General features: G+C 45.7%; 1 protein-coding gene across 2 annotated transcripts in view; it reads right to left on the bottom strand.

Moving 5' to 3' along the window:
- FOXK2 (forkhead box K2) overlaps positions 1-18,428 on the bottom strand; it is a 389,544-nt gene that overhangs the window by 106,532 nt on the left and 264,584 nt on the right. For both annotated transcript variants that reach the window (XM_078654718.1, XM_078654719.1), the window contains exon 7: positions 1,948-2,244. In XM_078654718.1, the coding sequence (XP_078510844.1) occupies positions 1,948-2,244 (297 nt within the window). The remainder of the gene's footprint in view (positions 1-1,947; positions 2,245-18,428) is intronic.

Below are 18,428 nucleotides of genomic sequence, written 5' to 3' on the forward strand. Positions count from 1 at the left end.
CAATGTTTCGGTCTCGGCTAAGGCTTTTGGGCGATGCTCTGACCGGAGCCTTGGATGGAGGTGGAGGCAGGGTAGGGGCTTTGGTACTCACGGTTTGCCCCGGTGTGATCTCGTCATCGGTGTCCGACTCGTCTTGTACAGTGACTAGCTCTAAGTCGGAGTCAGCTGCCTCTGGAAGTTCATGTTCGTCCTCGAAAATGTTTTCTGGTTCTGGTGCCTGCCGCTGCATCTCTAGTCGGGCAGCTCTTCGGTTCCAGATAGTCTTCTTCGACCGGAACTGAGCACAAGCTGGGAAGTTTTCTTCGTTGTGCTCCGAGATAGGCACCTTTTGCATACTGTATGCTTGTCGCTATGTGGAAACTTGGATCGACATTGTGGGCATCTTTTGAACGGGGTCCTTTCCATTGGCAGGAGGCCCACGTGGCGTCGAAAAGGCCCGACAGCCCGCGTCGACGACCAGATATAGATGGAAAGAGTTGTCGAGTCGAGGGATACCGAGCGGAAACAATACCGTCAAAAGTTGAAGGTTTTTCGGCCTTTTGAATCTTGGAAAACTTTGATCACGAAGTTGGAGATGTCGAAGTGCATCCGAACCCAATGGCGGAGAAAAACAATCTGAAGATGGAGAAGATGCCCATGCGCACTGTAGTCTAGGGGAGAAGTCACCTATCTCGTGATACTTCGAAGACTCTTCCAAGACAACAAGGTGCAAACATCTGGACCCAACACTAGGCGGCGATCTATGCTAAGATATGAATTCAGCAGCCCACATGCCTCGAACATCTATTTCTGGATTATTTGATGCCACCAGAGCTTGGTGCTCCCACGTGCCATAATCTTTGCAACATTCTGCACAAAGGAGACCATCATTTGTGCAGCACACACATTTAGAGAACAACAGACTCCAGAATGTATCCATCTAAATACATTCATTTGACACAATCACATACACAGAGCCCCCCCTTTATGCATATTCCAGAAATTACTAAAACTATGGACCCAAATTAGGGGACAGAAAACACAACCCTCAATCTTACCCAGTGGTGATTAGTTAGATGATTTGTAAACTAGCCATATATTTCACCTCTTACTAATTCATGTCCCACCCTGCTACAAGCACCTTTAGTCACATAAACCACTGTGCTTCCCAAACCGAAAAACATCAGCAATTGTAAGCTGCCCCATACCTTTATCATTCCTTCATCTGTCTGCCTTTCCTTCCTCTTCCTTCATACTATTTCACACAAAAGATGCTGTCTTTCACTCTCTCATAACTCCTTTCTCTTATACTTTCTGTTGCATTCTAAACTTCATAACTCTTAACGAAAGAACCCTTAGCAACTAAAGAAAATGGCAATTTTCACACCCAACTCACACTCACAGCTGTCTCAACTTACCATAGTTTATTCCTGTAGCAATGTACCTGTAAAACAATTCGCCTATTTTATATCAGCAATGTCAAACTGAAATTCTATATGTGAACTTGAAAGTAATCTACACCACTGTGCAATTCTGTGCCTTGCTGAAACATTGATTAAAACGTTTCAAATAAAAAAGTCATGATAAGCAGACTAACTAATTCAAGGACAACAGTTGACCAATAGAAACTTACTAACTACACAAAGCATTTGGAAAATTATCCTAAAGGGTAACAGTATACAAATATTCTATAACAATGCCCTTTCAGGATTTTATTTCTTATTTTTCTAACACCCCTATGAGGTGTAAAGACAGGGTCAATTATCTTTAATACACAGATTTTGCATCTATTCACCAACAGGAATTAATATACATTGGGCTGAAGGCAACTTACTTAGATCTCACCTGAGCTTGCCTTGGTTTGTAAAATGAAGGTTTCCTTCCAATTAGTTTGTAAAATCTACATTGCAATGGTCTAGCATTTCCCCACTCCGACCAATGTCCCCAAAGTACAGCAAAACATCTCACCTTTTACTTCTTTGTGGTCTCCATTCTCTTGAGGTTCCATTTTTGGCTGGTGCATCACTGCAGCTTGTGTGACTAAAGCCTGCCCTGCTACAGTGTAAGTGTTCGCTGGTGCTAATCCAGTCACATTAGTCACAGAAACAGTTGGTATCTGGTGAACTACATGAACGGTTTGCACTAAAGGTTGCTGGGATGTTGAGGTTGTCACTGGCGTTGTGACCGTGTATGTCAAAGGTTTAATAGTCTGTGGTAGCTGCCGTTGAACGGTAATTAAAACTGGTTGGCTAGAAAGCGGAGAACCTATAATAAAAAAGTTAAATAATTAGTATAACAAGAGTACGAATAGCTATCTTAACGGGATGATAGGTTTTCTTAGCTAAGCGTAAGAAATGTTTAAATATTTTACGTTGATACGTACCTTTTATACACATTAATCAAACCATAAATTATTTTATACTCAATTTTGTGATTTCTTAATTTCTGCTATTTTGTTGGAAATCATGGACACTGAAAATGGACCTAAAAGTAATTTGATGGTACTCATGTCGACCTAGTACTTTTCAATATAAAAGGCTATTATAACCTCAAGAGAGAGGGGAGTATAAAAAGTTCCTTACATGTAATAGTAATTTTCCTACATAAGCATTCTCAGAGTCAAAATTTCATAATATAATTGATGTTGCACCACATCCCCTTATGTACATTTATTTTGAAAGTGACACTGGTGAAGGATGAGACTAGCAGCAAATATAACAAACAGGAAAATGGCAACTATAGGAACAAGTTACTTACCTTCGGTAACTATGTATCTGTAAGAGACATATGTTAGTAGTAGATTCCTTACCTTTAGAATTTTCCCCAGGCGTCTGTCTGGATCCGAAGATTTTTCTTTAGCAGTACCCCTGCACAACAATAGGTGGAGTCTGTAGACTTCGCAACCGTCGTAGTCGCCGGGATGACTTCGCGGTGCCCACTTAAGATGCCGCCCCTGCTTGCGGACATCCATTCTGACACAACTTTGCACGTCAAAAGCGCAGAGCCATGCAAGACACTGACCACTGGTCACAACTAGGGCCCTGTATGCGAGTCCCTATCCCTAGAAATCAGTTAGTGTAGCGGGGAGGATGGGCGGGGTGGTACGGAATCTACAACTAACATATGTCTCTTACAGATATATTGTCACCGAAGGTAAGTAACTTGTTCATCTGAAAGAGACAGTTGTAGATTCTTTACCTTTAGAATAGATACCCAGCAATATCATGCCCGGAAGAGGGTCAGTGAACCAAGTTCAGACGAGAAAGTCATGGAGGACCGAATGGGCAAAATAGCCGTCCCTCCAACTTGGCTGTCCAGGCAGTAATGTCTGGTAAACGTGTGCAGAGATGCCCACATTGCCGCCTGGCAGATATCAAGGAGTGGGACTCCCCATGCCAATGCAGTGGTTGCTGCCATAGCCCTTGTGGAATGAGCACGCAACCCCACTGGAGGATATTTCTTTGCTAAAGCACAGCAGATCTTTATGCAAAACACAACCCATTGAGAGATGGTACGTTTTTGAACAGCCTAGCCTTTCTTGGCACCTACATATTCAATAAAGAGTTGATCATCCACCCGGAAATCTTTGGTGCGGTCAAGGTAGAATGACAGGTTTAGGATCCAAACGGTGGAGTCTCTCCTCCTTGGAAGGGTGCAGAGGTGGGAAAAAGGAGGGAAAAGTGATAGATTGTACTACATGAAATAGTGCAACTACTTTAGGAAGAAACAAAGGAATCGTTCTAAGCACCCCTTTGTCAGGATGCACCGAGAAGAAAGGGGGCTTGGACAACTGAGCTTGAAGCTCATTCACCATGTGAGCAGAGGTGCTGTGTAGACTCTATAAACCTATATAGGATCTGTGCGTTTAGACAACATACACTGAGGGCTTGGTGTCCAAACTGATTCCGGACACTCCACCAGAGTATGTTAGCCCGTATACCAGCTAGCTCACAGTGCAACTAGAAACCCCTCTTACCAAGGAGAGAACCGTTCTTGCCAACTATCGAACATAACAACCCTGATCCCTCAGAATCGTGGAATCAGTGCTACTAGTCGCTCAGTCATTCGTGCTCACTTTGTCTCTGAGAGAGATACACAGAATAAATGATGGGGACGTTTTCCAAAAAGTATTTATTGAACCAGCGTCATTCTAGTGTAAAATAGATGGGCTGACACAATCATTAGACAGTAACAGAAGTAGATGATTTTAAGCACTAACAGAGTTAAAGGATGGTAGATTTCTACCATAGTGTTAAACCGATAAATACAGGCAAGTATAAAAATACATGACAGTAATAAAAAGCGTACTCCTACGATGCGACCCTAACTAGATGTACCTAAGTGTACCTAGCATGTATGTAGGTGAGAAAGCCAAGAATCCCTCTAAGATAAAGTCAACCCATAACTAAAATGAGAGACTATGGGACCCCGTCCTGTTCCCGAGGTGGACGGCCCACAAGGGAAGTTAGACCACTGCGAGCTGGAGCGTGAGCATGCATAAGCCTCAGCGTCTCGTGTTGGTGTATAAATACTCAAAGTAACAGGCCCTGGGGATATACCTCGCTGTGTCATGTCGAACTAGGATGACGGTAGGAATGACCCTTGTACATAGTTTTTATGTAGATGTTCGGCCTGCTGTCCAGCTGTGATTCCAAGAATCCTCATGCATAATGAATGAGGCTTTGGCTTTTCGGAGAAAACCCCAGGTACTCTAGTCATTACCTCAACTAGGTAAAAGGTCAGTCCTGAGAACTGGTATGTAGCGCAATATGTGGACAATGTAGGTGAAAGGTGCAAATAGTACCTGAGCGGATATTGGAGTACCTATGTGGAATAGAACACCCACTCCTCATCCGACTGGACGACATACCAAAACATTTTAACGTGCGGTTACGTAAAATAAGTCTATAAAAATAGTCCTTAAAAATGTAAAAAGCCTAAGTAGTAGGCGACAGAAATCTAGAATATGTTTGTGGATGTAGTTTGAACTTAGAGTGACTGAAAGCCATGCAACTTAGACTAAAATGTCTTGTTTAAAATTCCAAATTTGGTTATTTTGGAAAAAAGGCACAATTTGCCCAGCACACGATGAGCCAAATGTTTGTGTGTCCTGCCTGGGAGAAGCAACATCGCTGTTGCCTTGCTTTCATTCGGCTCAGAATATCAAACCGTATAAAGGAAACATTCAACGAAGGCCATAACGGCGCCTCCCTGATTGTGTGGGTCGGTGGAAACAATACTTGCATACAGCAAGTTACCCTGGAGTTTACAGTGACAAGATATGCGATGCCTGGAAGCATCCCACAACAACCTTGATCATTCAGCATCAAGTAACTCCCATTTGAAAGTAACTTTAATACCGGATTAATCACGGCAGCAGGGGTCCCTATCAAGTGACAGGATAAGTTTGCAATTGAACTATTACAGGCCCCGTGAAGCATAATATCCTGGCCTACGAGAGAGCCGGTTAAAGCGCTCTTATAGTTATTACCGCTAAGAAACCCTTCTGTGTCCTCATTCCGGTATCAAAATCTGTACCGCAATTCCAAAGACTCCTTGATGAATTCCTACCCATCACATCATATGTGCCTGCCTGGCGTTCTAGCCAACATTGAAATAGGAAAGTTGTGACCAGTAGTGCTACATGGCCATAAATTAACCATTCAGTGAAAGGTGACTCCGCTACAGTAAAAGGTGTCTTGTCAAGTTTTTCAATACACAGAACTGTATATTTTGCTCCTCTTTGTGCCATTGTAATCTGTTTCTCAGTCAGATTGTATGCTGAAAATAGAGACGTGCTGTTGATAAATCGCCACGGCATATAACCAGCGTGCAAAGATTGAGGCGTCCAGCTTAATAACATAACAGAACGAAGTTGTGATTGTCAGTGTTGTAGAATGGACAAGTCCTGTACTAGTATATCAATAGCAGAAGATACAATGTTGTCCAGTGAATAAATCCTGGATGTTAATGTGGTCATACCATTGTCAACTATAGCTAACTCTTTCTCTAGGTTAATGCTATCTATTTCTCGAAGACTCTCTGCCGTTTCATGTTGAGAGATTTCCCAGATTTCATTATTGACAGCACAATAGAAACGCTTCGGACGTGAATTTCGGGGCCCTAATAAAAAGTCCCTTAAATTCACTTATGTGACAGTAAGGATAAGTGCTGTTTCACCTAGGACAGTATCGAGGTTCTTAGCCAATCAAGGCACAGCAACCCTACACTGTATGATGTCACTACCCCCGGATGTTCTTTCTGTACATATCGTTGGTCTGGCCTATGGATTATGAACCCTTTGTTTGTACCCCCTGAATCTTGACTGACATCTATTTGTGTCTGTGGGCCAAACTAACAAAATGGTTACTTACCAGTAGGAGTAGTTTTGCAGCTTGAAGAGTTTTCTGGATTCACATGCTGTGCATCATTCCGCAATCTAGTGGTTGGTTCTGGAATTGTCTAATTTTTTTTCTTTTTTCTTTTGTTTTGGTCACTGTCTACCACCATTTTGTGTCAGGTACGTCCCCCATAGGACGTCAGACTGCATCCTTGAGGTCGCCATGCGTGGTGGCCATATTCAGATTCTTTTTGGCCATATTCAGATTCTGAACTACCAGGCTCTCCAAATAGGTTGTTGCCTCAAAAATGCAGAGTGATCTGAAGCAGGTCTGTGCCATTGCGCTGTTCAACAGGTGGGCAGAAAACAAGGTTTGGCGCAGGTGCCGTAAAGTGTCAGTCAGGGCTTAGTTGAAAGCAGGAAGGGTTCAGATGAGGTTTGCCCAGGCTGCAAAACTTCAGTGAGGACATTTATTTTCACTTTGGTACACAGGAATTTTAACTCCAGCAAATGAGTGTCTCTTCAGTTGAGGGACAAGGGGGACAACCTAGTCCTATGTCAGGGAAGATTCCAGCCCACTGGCCTCATGCAGGTCAAATGAACAAGTTACTTACCTTCAGTAGGAATATGCTACTTACCAGTATACATCTTTTCTTGGCATGTAGGGCTGCTGACATTCATATCTGTGCATAGATCGCCGCCTAGTGTTGGGTCTGGATGATTGCACCTTGTTGTCCTGGAACAGTCTTCGAAGTATCACGAGATAGGTGACTCCTCCCTTGGACTACAGTGCGCATGGGCATCTTCTCCATCCTCAGATTGTTTTTCGCCATTGTGGCAGAGATGGAGATAGTAAAGTAAGAGATGGCCATGCAAAAGATAATGCTGCAGCTGCGACAGGCACCGGGGAGGAGGGCGGGCGGTATGAATGTCAGCAGCCCTACATGCCAAGAACAGATGCATACTGGTAAGTAGCATATTCCGTTCGAGGCATGTAGGCTGCTGAATTCATATCTGTGCATAGACGGTATAGCAGTATCTCCTCTAGCGGTGGTTACCTGTGCCAGCTGCAGCAGTTTGAAAGAGAGTTTTGAGGACAGCCTGACCTACAGCAGCTTGCTGCTTTGCTTGCACGTCTACACAGTAGTGTTTTGTGAAAGTGTGTATGGTAGTCCATGTGGCTGCTCTACATATGTCCTCAAGAGGGATATTTCCTAGGAAAGCCATGGATGCCCCCATTTTCCTTGTAGAGTGTGCTCTTGGAGTTACGGTTAAAGTGCATTTTGCCTTGTGATAACAAATTTGAATGCATTTAACTATCCATCTGGCTATTCCTGACTTTGATATGGGATTCCCTTTATGTTGTGGTGAAAAAGCAACAAATAATTGCTTTGTTTTTCTAAATGATTTCGTTCTGTCCACATAATAAAGCAGAGCTCTCTTTACGTCCAGCGTGTGTAGGGTTCTTTCCGCTACTGACTGTGGATTTTGGAAGAACACTGACAGTTCTATTGACTGATTGATATGAAAAGTTGAAACGACTTTTGGCATAAATTTAGGATTTGTTCTAAGAACTACCTTGTTAGCATGTATTTGCATGAATGGTTCTTGAATTGTTAATGCTTGTAGCTCACTAACTCACCTGAGTGAGGTAATGGCAATCAAGAATGCCACCTTCCATGTTAGAAATTGCAATTCGCACCACTAACGGAAGTAGTGGGAGAGGAGGAAAAGCGTACGCAAATAGTTCTGACCAGTTCATCCATATTGCATTGCCTTTGGACAATGGGTGGGGGTATCTGGTGGCAAAGTTTGGGCATTTTGCGTTTTGGTGGGTGGCAAAGAGGTCTATTTGAGGTTGTCCCCACATTTGAAAGAACGGATGAAGAACTTGTGGATGAAGTTCCCAATCGTGTATCTGCTGTGTTTGTCGACTTAGCAGATCTGCCATAGTGTTTTGTACTCCTGGGACGTGTTGGGCTAAAAGAAAGACCTTTTGTGGTATGGCCCATCTTCATATCTTCATATCTGCTGTGCTAATTGAGAGAGCTGCAGAAAGTATGTCCCTCCATGTTTGTTTATGTAGTACATGGATGTCATATTGTCTGTGCGGACTAAGACAGCTTTGCCTGACACTTGAGTTTGAAAAGCTTTTAGGGCTAGAAACACAGCTAGCAACTCTAGGTGGTTGATGTGGAGTAGCTTTTGATGCGGTGTCCGCCTGCCTTGCATGGTGTGATGCAGTAGAGCACCCCAACCGGAGAGCGTTGCGTCCGCTGTCATGACTATTTGAGGAACTGGCTCTAGAAACGGTCGCCCTTTGGAAAGGTTTTTGGGGTTCCACCATTGCAGAGAACGATGAGTCCGACAGTCTACCAACACTAGGTCTGTTAATTGACCTTGAGCCTGGTTCCATTGGCGTGCTAGGCACTCTTAAAGTGGACGCATTTGCAATCTTGCGTGAGGTACTATAAATATGCAAGATGCCATCATTCCTAGGAGTTGCATGAACACTCGAGCTGGTAGCGAGTGTTGCGGTTTGAGTTTTGTTAGGAGAGTTTGTACACTTGTTATCCAGGCTGGAGAGGGATTAGCTAGTGTTAGTTGGGTGTTTATTGTAGTGCAGAGATACTGTTGTATGTGCAAGGGTTGTAGATGCGACTTGGTGTAAATTACTGTGAATCCCAAGTCGTGAAGCAGTTGAATGGTAGCGCGTGTATGTTGTACACACTGGCTGTATGAGCTGGATTTTATGAGCCAGTCGTCCAGATACGGGAAGAAATGAATATGTAACACCCTTGGTGCTGTTGTGACTCCGAATGGAAGCACTTTGAATTGGTAGTGCTGCCCGTCTAGCACAAATCTGAGATATTTTCTGTGCGCTGTGTGGATGGGAATATGTCCTTGAGATCTAGAGTGACAAGGAAGTTGTTTAGTACTAGCAGTGGAAGGACTTGTTGGAGTGTGACCATATGGAAATTATCCGACTGTATGTAAATGTTTAGAGGTCTGAGGTCTAGGATCGGTCTTAGAGATCCGTCCTTTTTTGGAATTAGGAAATACAGGGAGTATACCCCATTGTTTTTCTGATGGTCTGGAACTATCTCTATTGCATTTTTCCGCATAAGAGATATTACCTCCTGTCTGAGCAATGTTAAATGTTCCTGAGACATTGGACGCTGCTTGGGTGGTATGTTTGGGGGGTAGATGTTAATTCTAGACAATAACCTGATTGAATAATTTGGAGCACCACCTGTCTGATGTGATGTTTTCCCAGGCTGGCAGGTATTGTTGAAGTCATCCCCCGACAGGAGTGGAATGGGACGGGGGAAGGGAGTCATTGGGCAGGGGTAGAGGCAGAGCGGGAGTTATTATTCTTACCTCTGCCTTTGTTATTGTTACCCCTGTAGCCACCCCTTTGGTAGCCCCTGCTGTACGTGAACTGTGTAGGGGCATTGTATGAGGTTGAAGCTGTGTCTGAGGAGTATCCCCTGGTGGCACCTCTATAGGATGAGCGACGAAATGAACGTCTGGGAGCCTGCGATTGCAGGGCTCCCATAGATTTGGCAGGGTCTGTATCTTTTTTCATTTTCTCAAGAGATACATCTACATTGTGTCCGAATAGGTGTTGCTCATCAAAGGGTTGATTAAGAATGGCAGTTTGCACCTCAGGTTTGAATCCTGATATAGTTAGCCAAGCGTGTCTGCGTAATAAAACGCTGGTGTTAACTGCTCTACATGCAGTATCTGCTGCATCGAGGGCACACCGAATGGAGGTGTTCGTAATGTTTTTACCCTCTTGGATAAGCTAGTTTGCTCTATCCTTGTACCTGTCAGGGAGGTGTGTCATTAATGACTCTAACTCGTCATAATATACCCTATCATATCTGGCTAATAATGCCTGTGTGTTAGCGATACGCCACGTTTGCTGCTTGAGACGCAGTTCTTTTCCCTGATGCGTCAAGTAACTTAGACTCTTTGTCTGGTGGTGCAGCATCACCTGATGTTTGAGAGTTTGCTCTCTTGCTTGCGTTGGAAACTACAAGTGAGTCTAGTGGTACCGGACCTTTAATATATGCTGGGTCCGAGGGGGCAGATTTATATTTTTTCTCTATACGAGGGTTTATGACCCGAGTTCTGACTGGGTATTTGAAGACTTCAGGAGCATGCTAAATCACTCCTTTAAGCATTGGTAACATGGATGCAGACCTTTGTGCATTGTCGAAGGTATCCATTAAGAAGTCTTCCTCTACAGGGTCTGTATGTATGTCTACCCCATGATATTGTGCAGCCCTGTGTATTAACTGATTAAACCCTATGGTGTCTGCTGGTTGGGAAGGCCTTGAGGGGTATAAGTCATCCTGAGGGACATTTGGGATATCCGGAGCAGTATAATCATCCCATGGATCAGGTGATCCAGCAGGAGTGGCTGGATCAGGTATGTTACCCCCCCCATATCATCAGAGCTATCATCCCTGTTGTCATCGTCTGGTACATTAGAGGATGCTGGGGAATGCTGTGGTATGGGATGATGTGGTGATGGCATAGATGAAGGGGAAGGAAGTCTTAATGGAGAGGTAGCAATGTCCTCCTTCTTTGGATGAGGAGCTGGAGTGTCCAGTGGTCGCTTTTTTCAGGCCAAAATCAACTGTCCAGTGATTGGGTCTTTAGCTAGAGTCTTTTGAGCAGGGTCTGGCTAAGGCAAATCAGCTGCAGGAGTTTGTTCTTTTGGTGCGGAGGAAGGTTTCGGCATCGAAGCGGCTTTTTTAAATTTTTTTAAACAATGTCTTTTACTTGGGAAGACAGAGTCTTTTTCTGCTCCGAAACTTTTTTCGGTTCGGACTGTTTTTTCGGTTCAGGTAGTTTTGGATCCGACTGTTTTTTCGGATCCAATGGTTTTTTCGGTACCGGTTGCTTTTTCAAATCCAAAGCTGGTTTGCTTGGTTCTGACCTGGGTTTGGGTGCCGAAGGAGTAGTGGTATGTTTCGGCGCCGATGGTTTGGACGTTGGCATAGCCGGTGTCATAGTCTTTTTTTGGTGCCGTTAAGTGTGCGAAGGCTGACTCAGGCCCGAGTCGCCTGAAGGCTTAATTGGCTTTTTAGCCGGGCCTGAAGGTGGGGCAGTAGAAGCAGAGTGTCGGTGTGCACCTGAGTCCAAGGGCGAGGGTGTTCCCGGGGCCTTCTTTGGGTGTGTCGAGGAAGGGTCGGGGTCGATGGTCTTACTTACGACCCGCTGCGCTGGAGTGATGTCCTCAACATCGGAATCTTCTTCGTGTTCGGAACCGCTGTTGACGTTGTGTTGTTATGGGATGATGACGCCTTCTTCAAAGATGTCGTCCGGAATGGAAGTTGAAGATCGAGCCATTGTTCATCTCGCTCTTCGGTCCCGGATAGTCTTTTAGGAGCGGAAAGAGGCACAAGTGGAACAGTCTTTGGCCTCGTGCTCCGGGGAAAGGCAAAGGTTACACACTTCATGAAGGTCGGCATGGGTAAACTTCGACATCGAGGTCACCTCTTGAATGGCGTCCTTTCCATGAGCTGGAGTTGAGGCCTAGCTAGGCCCGAAGCCTATCGATGACGACTGGAATCGAAGTATTCGATGTTGAGGAATAGCGTCGAGTGGAAAAGCGTTCAAGACTTTTTTTCTTTAAGTTGGTGAGGATTGCGCGCCGAAGGAAATCGGTTCCAACACGGAGCGCTGGAAACACATCCGAGCCCGTTGGCGGAAAAAACCAATCTGGGGATGGAGCCGATGCCCATGCGCAGTATCATCCAAAGGAGGAGTCACCTATCCCGTGACTTCCAAAGACTTTTCTACAAGAAAACAAACTGCAAACATCCGGGCCCAACACTAGGTGGCCATCTGTGCACAGTGTGTAATCTGCAGCTCATATGCCTCGAAAATATATATATAATATATATATATAAAGAAAATAAAACGTAAATGCAGCCTTCCATATACCAGAGCTGAATAATGCTGTCAGGACTCCCCTGTATATCAAACAATACATTAAAAACAGGACAAAACAACAGCAAAGTATGTTTGAAAACTGCTTTAATGCTTAGCACTCAGCACAATCCCTCAGAAGGACTGAAAGCATTAACAGCTCACAGGCTGAATTGTAGAAAAACATAGCATAGAAAAGCTAACTCTTAGCAACATAGAAATAAACTGGCACTGTGCCTTTAAGGCAGCCATGACCCCAAGCTTGCCATCATGCCTCAGGGGTGACAGGTCAATTGTTTTTTGCGGTGACCCAAAGGCCAGGGCACAAAGAGTTGACACTTCTTTAAACAAAGTTCCTTTGCCCGGGGAGGCAGGAGGGTTGCTTATGAATTTGATGAGGATACCCCTGGAAGAGAACTAGGATTACAGGTAAGTAACTAATCCTTCTCTTCCAGGGATCCTCATCAATAGTCATGAGCACTAGAATAGAATAGCGAGCCTCACCTCTTCCACCTGCAGGCAAAGGAAAACAAGGAATTATTAATCAAGCTCAGATAACCAAACTTGAAAACACAGATATCTTATTATCTGAACAGATTTCTCAAGGAGGCTTGGCCTACTTGGGTATCTGCCCTGGAGTCGGATTCAAGACAGTAATGCCTCGTGAAAGTGTGTACCGAACTTCAGGTTGCGGTCTTGCAAATCTCTGTCATTGGCACGTCATGCAAGAAAGCTCCTGTAGCCGCTTTCCCCCTAGTGGAATGTGCTTTAGGAGACAACAATAGGGGTTTGTTTGCCAACTGGTAGGCCAATCTAATACAGGACACTATCCATCTGGAGATGGACCTTTTGAAGCTGGAAAGCCTGTTCTCATGGCACCATAATTTGAAAACAATTGGTCTGATTTCCTTATGGCCTTCGTTTCCTCCAAATAGAACTTGAGTACTCTCTTAAGGTCTAAGGAGTGAAGCGACCTCTCAGCAGGAGTAGTCGGATTGGGAAAGAAGGAAGGTAGAGAGATCGTTTGCTTAACATGAAAATCAGACACAACCTTTGGCAAAATGGAAGGGTGAGTCCTCAACACCACCCTGTTGTGGTGAAACACAGTATATGGTTCTTTGGCACATAGCGCTTGGATCTCACTTACTCTGCGTGCTGATGTTATTGCCACCAGGAAAGCGGTCTTCCATGTCAAGAGTTGCAGTGTGGCCTTATGGATGGGCTCAAAAGGAGGACCCATCAATCTGGAAAGGACTAGATTCAACTCCCAAGGAGGAGAAGGAGGCCGAACAGGGGGATACACCTTCTTCAACCCCTGTAGGAAATTCTTGACCACCTGCAGTTTAAATAAGGAAGGCTGGCTGGGAGACCTTCTGTAGGCCGTAATGGCCGCCAAGTGCACCCTAATCGCATTCCCCCTCGTCCCTAGGCGGTAGAACCCGGACGTGAAGGCATGGCATTTTTTGTTTTGGTCGTCCCCACTGATGGAAAATGGCCGCCACCACTTCGTCATTTAGCACCCAGTCTGGCTGATCTTCGAAGTGCCGACTGAGTGCGTCTGCTCGCACGTTTTGCTCCCCTGGAAGGTGCACCGCCGTGATGGAGCGGCCTCGGGCTAGAAGCCAGTGCCAAATTGCTTGAGCTTCCAGGGAGAGTGGGCGAGAGCATGTACCACCCTGTTTGTTGTGATAATACATGGTGGTCGTGTTGTCTGTTTGAAACAGAATCGCATTGGATTTGATCGAAGGCTGGAAAGCTCTTAGAGCTAGATGGACTGCTCGCAGCTCTAACATGTTTATATATGATAGGACTGTTATTTGGTGGACCACCGGCCCTGCATCTGCAGGCAATCCATGTGTGCCACCATCCTTGTAGAGAGGCATCCGTGATCAAGGACTGTGCCGGAACTGGTTGATGGAAGGGTACTCCCACCAAGAGGTTCTTTGGTCGAGTTCACCATAGAATGGACGGCTTCGTTGTTTGAGAGAGCACAAACCGGTCTTCACAGTGACCTCATGCTTGATCCCACTTGTCCTCCAGATGCCGTTGCAAAGGTCTCATCCTCAGCCTGGCGCTGGGAATAAGAAAGATGCAAGAAGCCATCGACCCTAGCAGAGATGCAACTTGCCGGACCGTTGGCTGAGCTGTCTGGAGAAGAGCATCGCATTTCTGCTGCATTGAAAACAGTCTCTCCTCCGAAGGAGGAGAGATCTTCCTATTTTTGAATTCAGAGTGGAGCCCAAATAATGGATCGTCTGAGTAGGCCGGAGAACCGATTTTTCCATATTCACTTGAAGGCACAACTGGTGGAGTAGATTGAAACAAAAGCGAAAATCGTTCCTTACTTCTTGAGGGGATGGCCCTTTCAACAGCCAATCGTCTAAGTAAGGGTAAACAAACAGACCCTTTCTGTGTAGAGCTGCTGCCACCATCGCCATGCACTTGGTAAAGGCTTGTGGAGCAGATTTCAGTCCGAAGGGCAAGACCTTGAACTGGTAATGCTTGCTGCCGACCACGAATCGTAGGTACTTGAGATGACGAGGAACGATTGGAATGTGAAAGTACGCATCTTGGAGATCCATCAAACACATACAATCTCCTTCTTGCAAATGTGGACATATTTGATCAAGCCCCAACATGCAAAACTTCTCCTTCAAGATGACTTTGTTCATCGATCGAAGGTCCAGAATAGGTCTGAACTTGTGCTCTTGATCTCTTTTTGGCACAAGGAAGTACCTGGAATATACTCCCTTCTGTCACTGAGCAGGAGGTACCTCTTCTATGGCCTTTGTTCGCAGAAGGGTTACCACTTCCTGACGAAGCAACTTTAGCTGGTGAAGACAAGATCTTTTTGGAGGAATGTCCTGTGGAGACACACAAAAAGATAGAGCGTATCCATTGCACAGTATACTGAGCACCCACCGATCTTTTGTTATGTTGCACCACTCTCTCAGATGATGTGAAACACTTCCTCCCACTGGAGTGGGCAACGGTGCTAGAGGAAACTCGTGCTCATTGCTTTCCTGCTGATCTGGCTGTGTTGGGAGGATTGTGGTTGATGACCTCCTCTACCTCTGTTTGACTTACGGCCTTAGAACTGCGATTTGCCTTGATTTTTGTTTTGGGACCACTGAGGGGTTTGAACCCTCTGTTGGTAGCCCTTGAGCTGGTTGGGTCTGTATCTTCGTTTGAACTCTTTTTTCTTCTCTAACCCCACCGCCTTGAGAGTATCTAACTCTGTTTTCATCCTCGCCATCTCCTCATCAGTGTGGGACCCAAATAAGGAGGAGCCAGAGAAAGGGAGATTAAGGATCCTCTGCTGTGCATCTGGTTTAAGAGCCGTTAATCTTAACCAAGCCGACCTCCTAGCACAAATACCATGCGCATAAGAATGCGCCGACAGTGTAGCACCATCTGCTGCCGTGCTAATGACTTGATTGGCTACGAGGGATCCCTCTTTGATGACCTCCTCGAAGTCTCGTTGGTCTTCTTTTGGCAGCTTTTCCTTGAAACGGCCCATGGAGTCCCATAAGGCCCTGTCATAGCGACCTAGTAATGCTTCTGCCCTAGACACTTTCAGAGACGATACTACAGAACAGCAAACCTTCCGTGCCCAAGAATCCTGGGACCTACTTTCTTTGTCCGGTTGAACTGACGAAGATGCAGTTACAGCATGTGTTTTTCTTGCCGCCGCAATGATAACAGAGTCTGCAGGTGGATCTAATTTCAAGAAAACAGGGTATTTTTCTGCCTGCTTATATTTTTTCTGGATTATAGCCGGTTCAGCCTTAATTGAAGATGGCGCTAGAAAAATGTCCATCACCGGTTCCAGAAGACCAGGAACCAGAGGGAGCAACGGCCGAGACACTGATCTCGGATGTAGCGACTCAAAAATAAAAGCAGTAGAGACCTGAGGTGTTGACATCTCAATGTTCAGCTTTAGAGCTCACCTCTGAAGCACCTCATGGTAGGTATTGATGTCATCGATCGGTGATACTCTTGATTGAGGGCTATCCGATACAGTAGGGGAGTAGTCCCTCTTAGAGGAACGAGTGGAGGAGGAAGACCATGTGGGGGACCTTCTCCTCTTGTGACAAGAACCAGAAGGCCTGCGCTCCCGTGATCTGCCTGTACGGTCCCTACGTCTGGCTGATGGAGATCTATCCACCTCCTGCACCAACCTTTGTAGAGGCGACCGGTGGAGAGGACTGGTGTATTCCTCTTCCCGCCGCGTTGCTCCTGTAGGGTTTTTGCTCCAGTGATGTAGCGGAAGCATCCATCTCGGAGACAAATGCACAGAAGGGGAAGCACCCCATGTTGTGAAGACCTTCGTCGCGACCTATCTGAATGTAGCTCTGGAGATGTGGATGGTGAATGCTCTGGTGAAGGACGCCTCAAAGAGTGGTAGGATGAGTGCCGTGATGCTGACTCCATCACCAAAACCACAGAGCCTCCTCCAGATCTCACTGATGCTGGCCTCGATGTCGAGCGTATAACTTGCTCCGACGGAGCCTACCTCGACGCCGAATGTGATCTCCTTCTCGATGTCGATTTTCGCCCAGCTGTCAGATCTGGTCTCGACGTCGGTTCAGTATTCCTCGACGTCGAGTGTCTTGCTGACTACGTCGAAGTACCTCTGTGCCTCAACGCCAATCGGCGTGGTGTTGATGGCTGTGGGCTTCTGTTCCTCGACGTCAAAAGTCGCCTAGATGACGGCTGAGGGCTTCTGTTCCTCGATGCCGATCGTAGCCGGGTTGATGACGGCGGAGGACTCTTGCCCCTCGATGCCGATCGTTGCCGAGTTGACGACTGTGGAGGGCTTCTGGCCTACGAAGCCGATCGTAGTTCTGATGAAGACGGCAGAGGGCTTCCGTTCCTCCAAGCCGATCGTCGCCGGGTTGACGACTGCGGAGAATTCCTGCTTCTCGACGCGACACCGATCATCGTCGGGTTGATGACGGCGGAGGGCTCCTGCTTCTCGACGCTCATCGTTGCAGGGTTGACGACAGTGGAGGACTTGAAACCCTCAACGCCAATCGTTGCCGGCGGCAGAGGGTTCTTCGACGGAGACGGCGAAAGAAGTGACGCACCTGACTGTCGGTGTTCTTTCGTCGGCGAGCCAGCCGTCAATGGCCTTTTCTTGGACGTATGTCCCACCGGTGGAAGTTTATTCAGCGCCGAGCCAGACGCTGAAGCAGAAGAGTGTGGAATCTTGCTTTTGGAAGAGGATCTGGGCCTCTTAGATCCCTTTCTCACCGGTGACCTGCCTCTTGAAGATGCTCTATCCTTTTCAGCCAGTCCATAAAGACGGATTCTTTCTCTATCCTTCGAGGTTCTCTTGGATAGAGACTGGCAGTGAGGACAAGTCTTGGGGACATGGTCCTTAGGAAGACAAAGTATACAGACTGCATGAGTCTGACCTGGCCTTTTTTCCACAAGGACAGGGGTCAAAAAGAGATAGCATTTTGGAGTGGAAAAAATACAAAAAACTGTCAAAAAAAGACAGTACCTTACTTTCAAGATGTTAGACGTCGAAGTAAGAAGAGATTATCCAAAATAGTGGAGATTATTTATGCCAAATAAAATCAGAAAAAGGTGGAGCTGTGTAACCAGGGTCCTGACTGAAGGAGCCAGAAAGAACAACTGACCTAACTGTCACCCCTGAGGTATGATGGGAAGCTCGGGGTCATGGCTGCCTTAAAGGCATGGTGCCAGTTTATTTCTATGTTGCTAAGAGTTAGCTTTTCTATGCTATGTTTTTCTACAATGCAGCCTGTGTGCAGTTAATGCTTTCAGTCCTTCTGAGGGATTGTGCTAAGTATTAAAGCAGTTTTCAAACATACTTTGCTGTTGTTTTTCCCGGTTTTTAAAGTATTGTTTATTATATGATAGTGTTACCGGGGTCCCGCGTATGGTTGGGAATATTCTAGTACCTATGACTATTGATGAGGATCCCTGGAAGAGAACCACTTTGTTTTGATGAATTGTTATTTGAAGAATGGTTATTTATTTAGGAGTTTTATATACCACTAGCCAGACCTGGAGGTATGGGAGCGCTTTACAGCCTTAACATTCATATGATACATTAATACAGTAATACGTACAGTGCCTTAGACACATTGCATAGTCTCGTCATAAAGGTCACAGGGATATTCGGGAGATA

Source organism: Lissotriton helveticus, chromosome 7 (assembly GCF_964261635.1).
Source record: "Lissotriton helveticus chromosome 7, aLisHel1.1, whole genome shotgun sequence".
Classification (NCBI taxonomy): domain Eukaryota; kingdom Metazoa; phylum Chordata; class Amphibia; order Caudata; family Salamandridae; genus Lissotriton; species Lissotriton helveticus.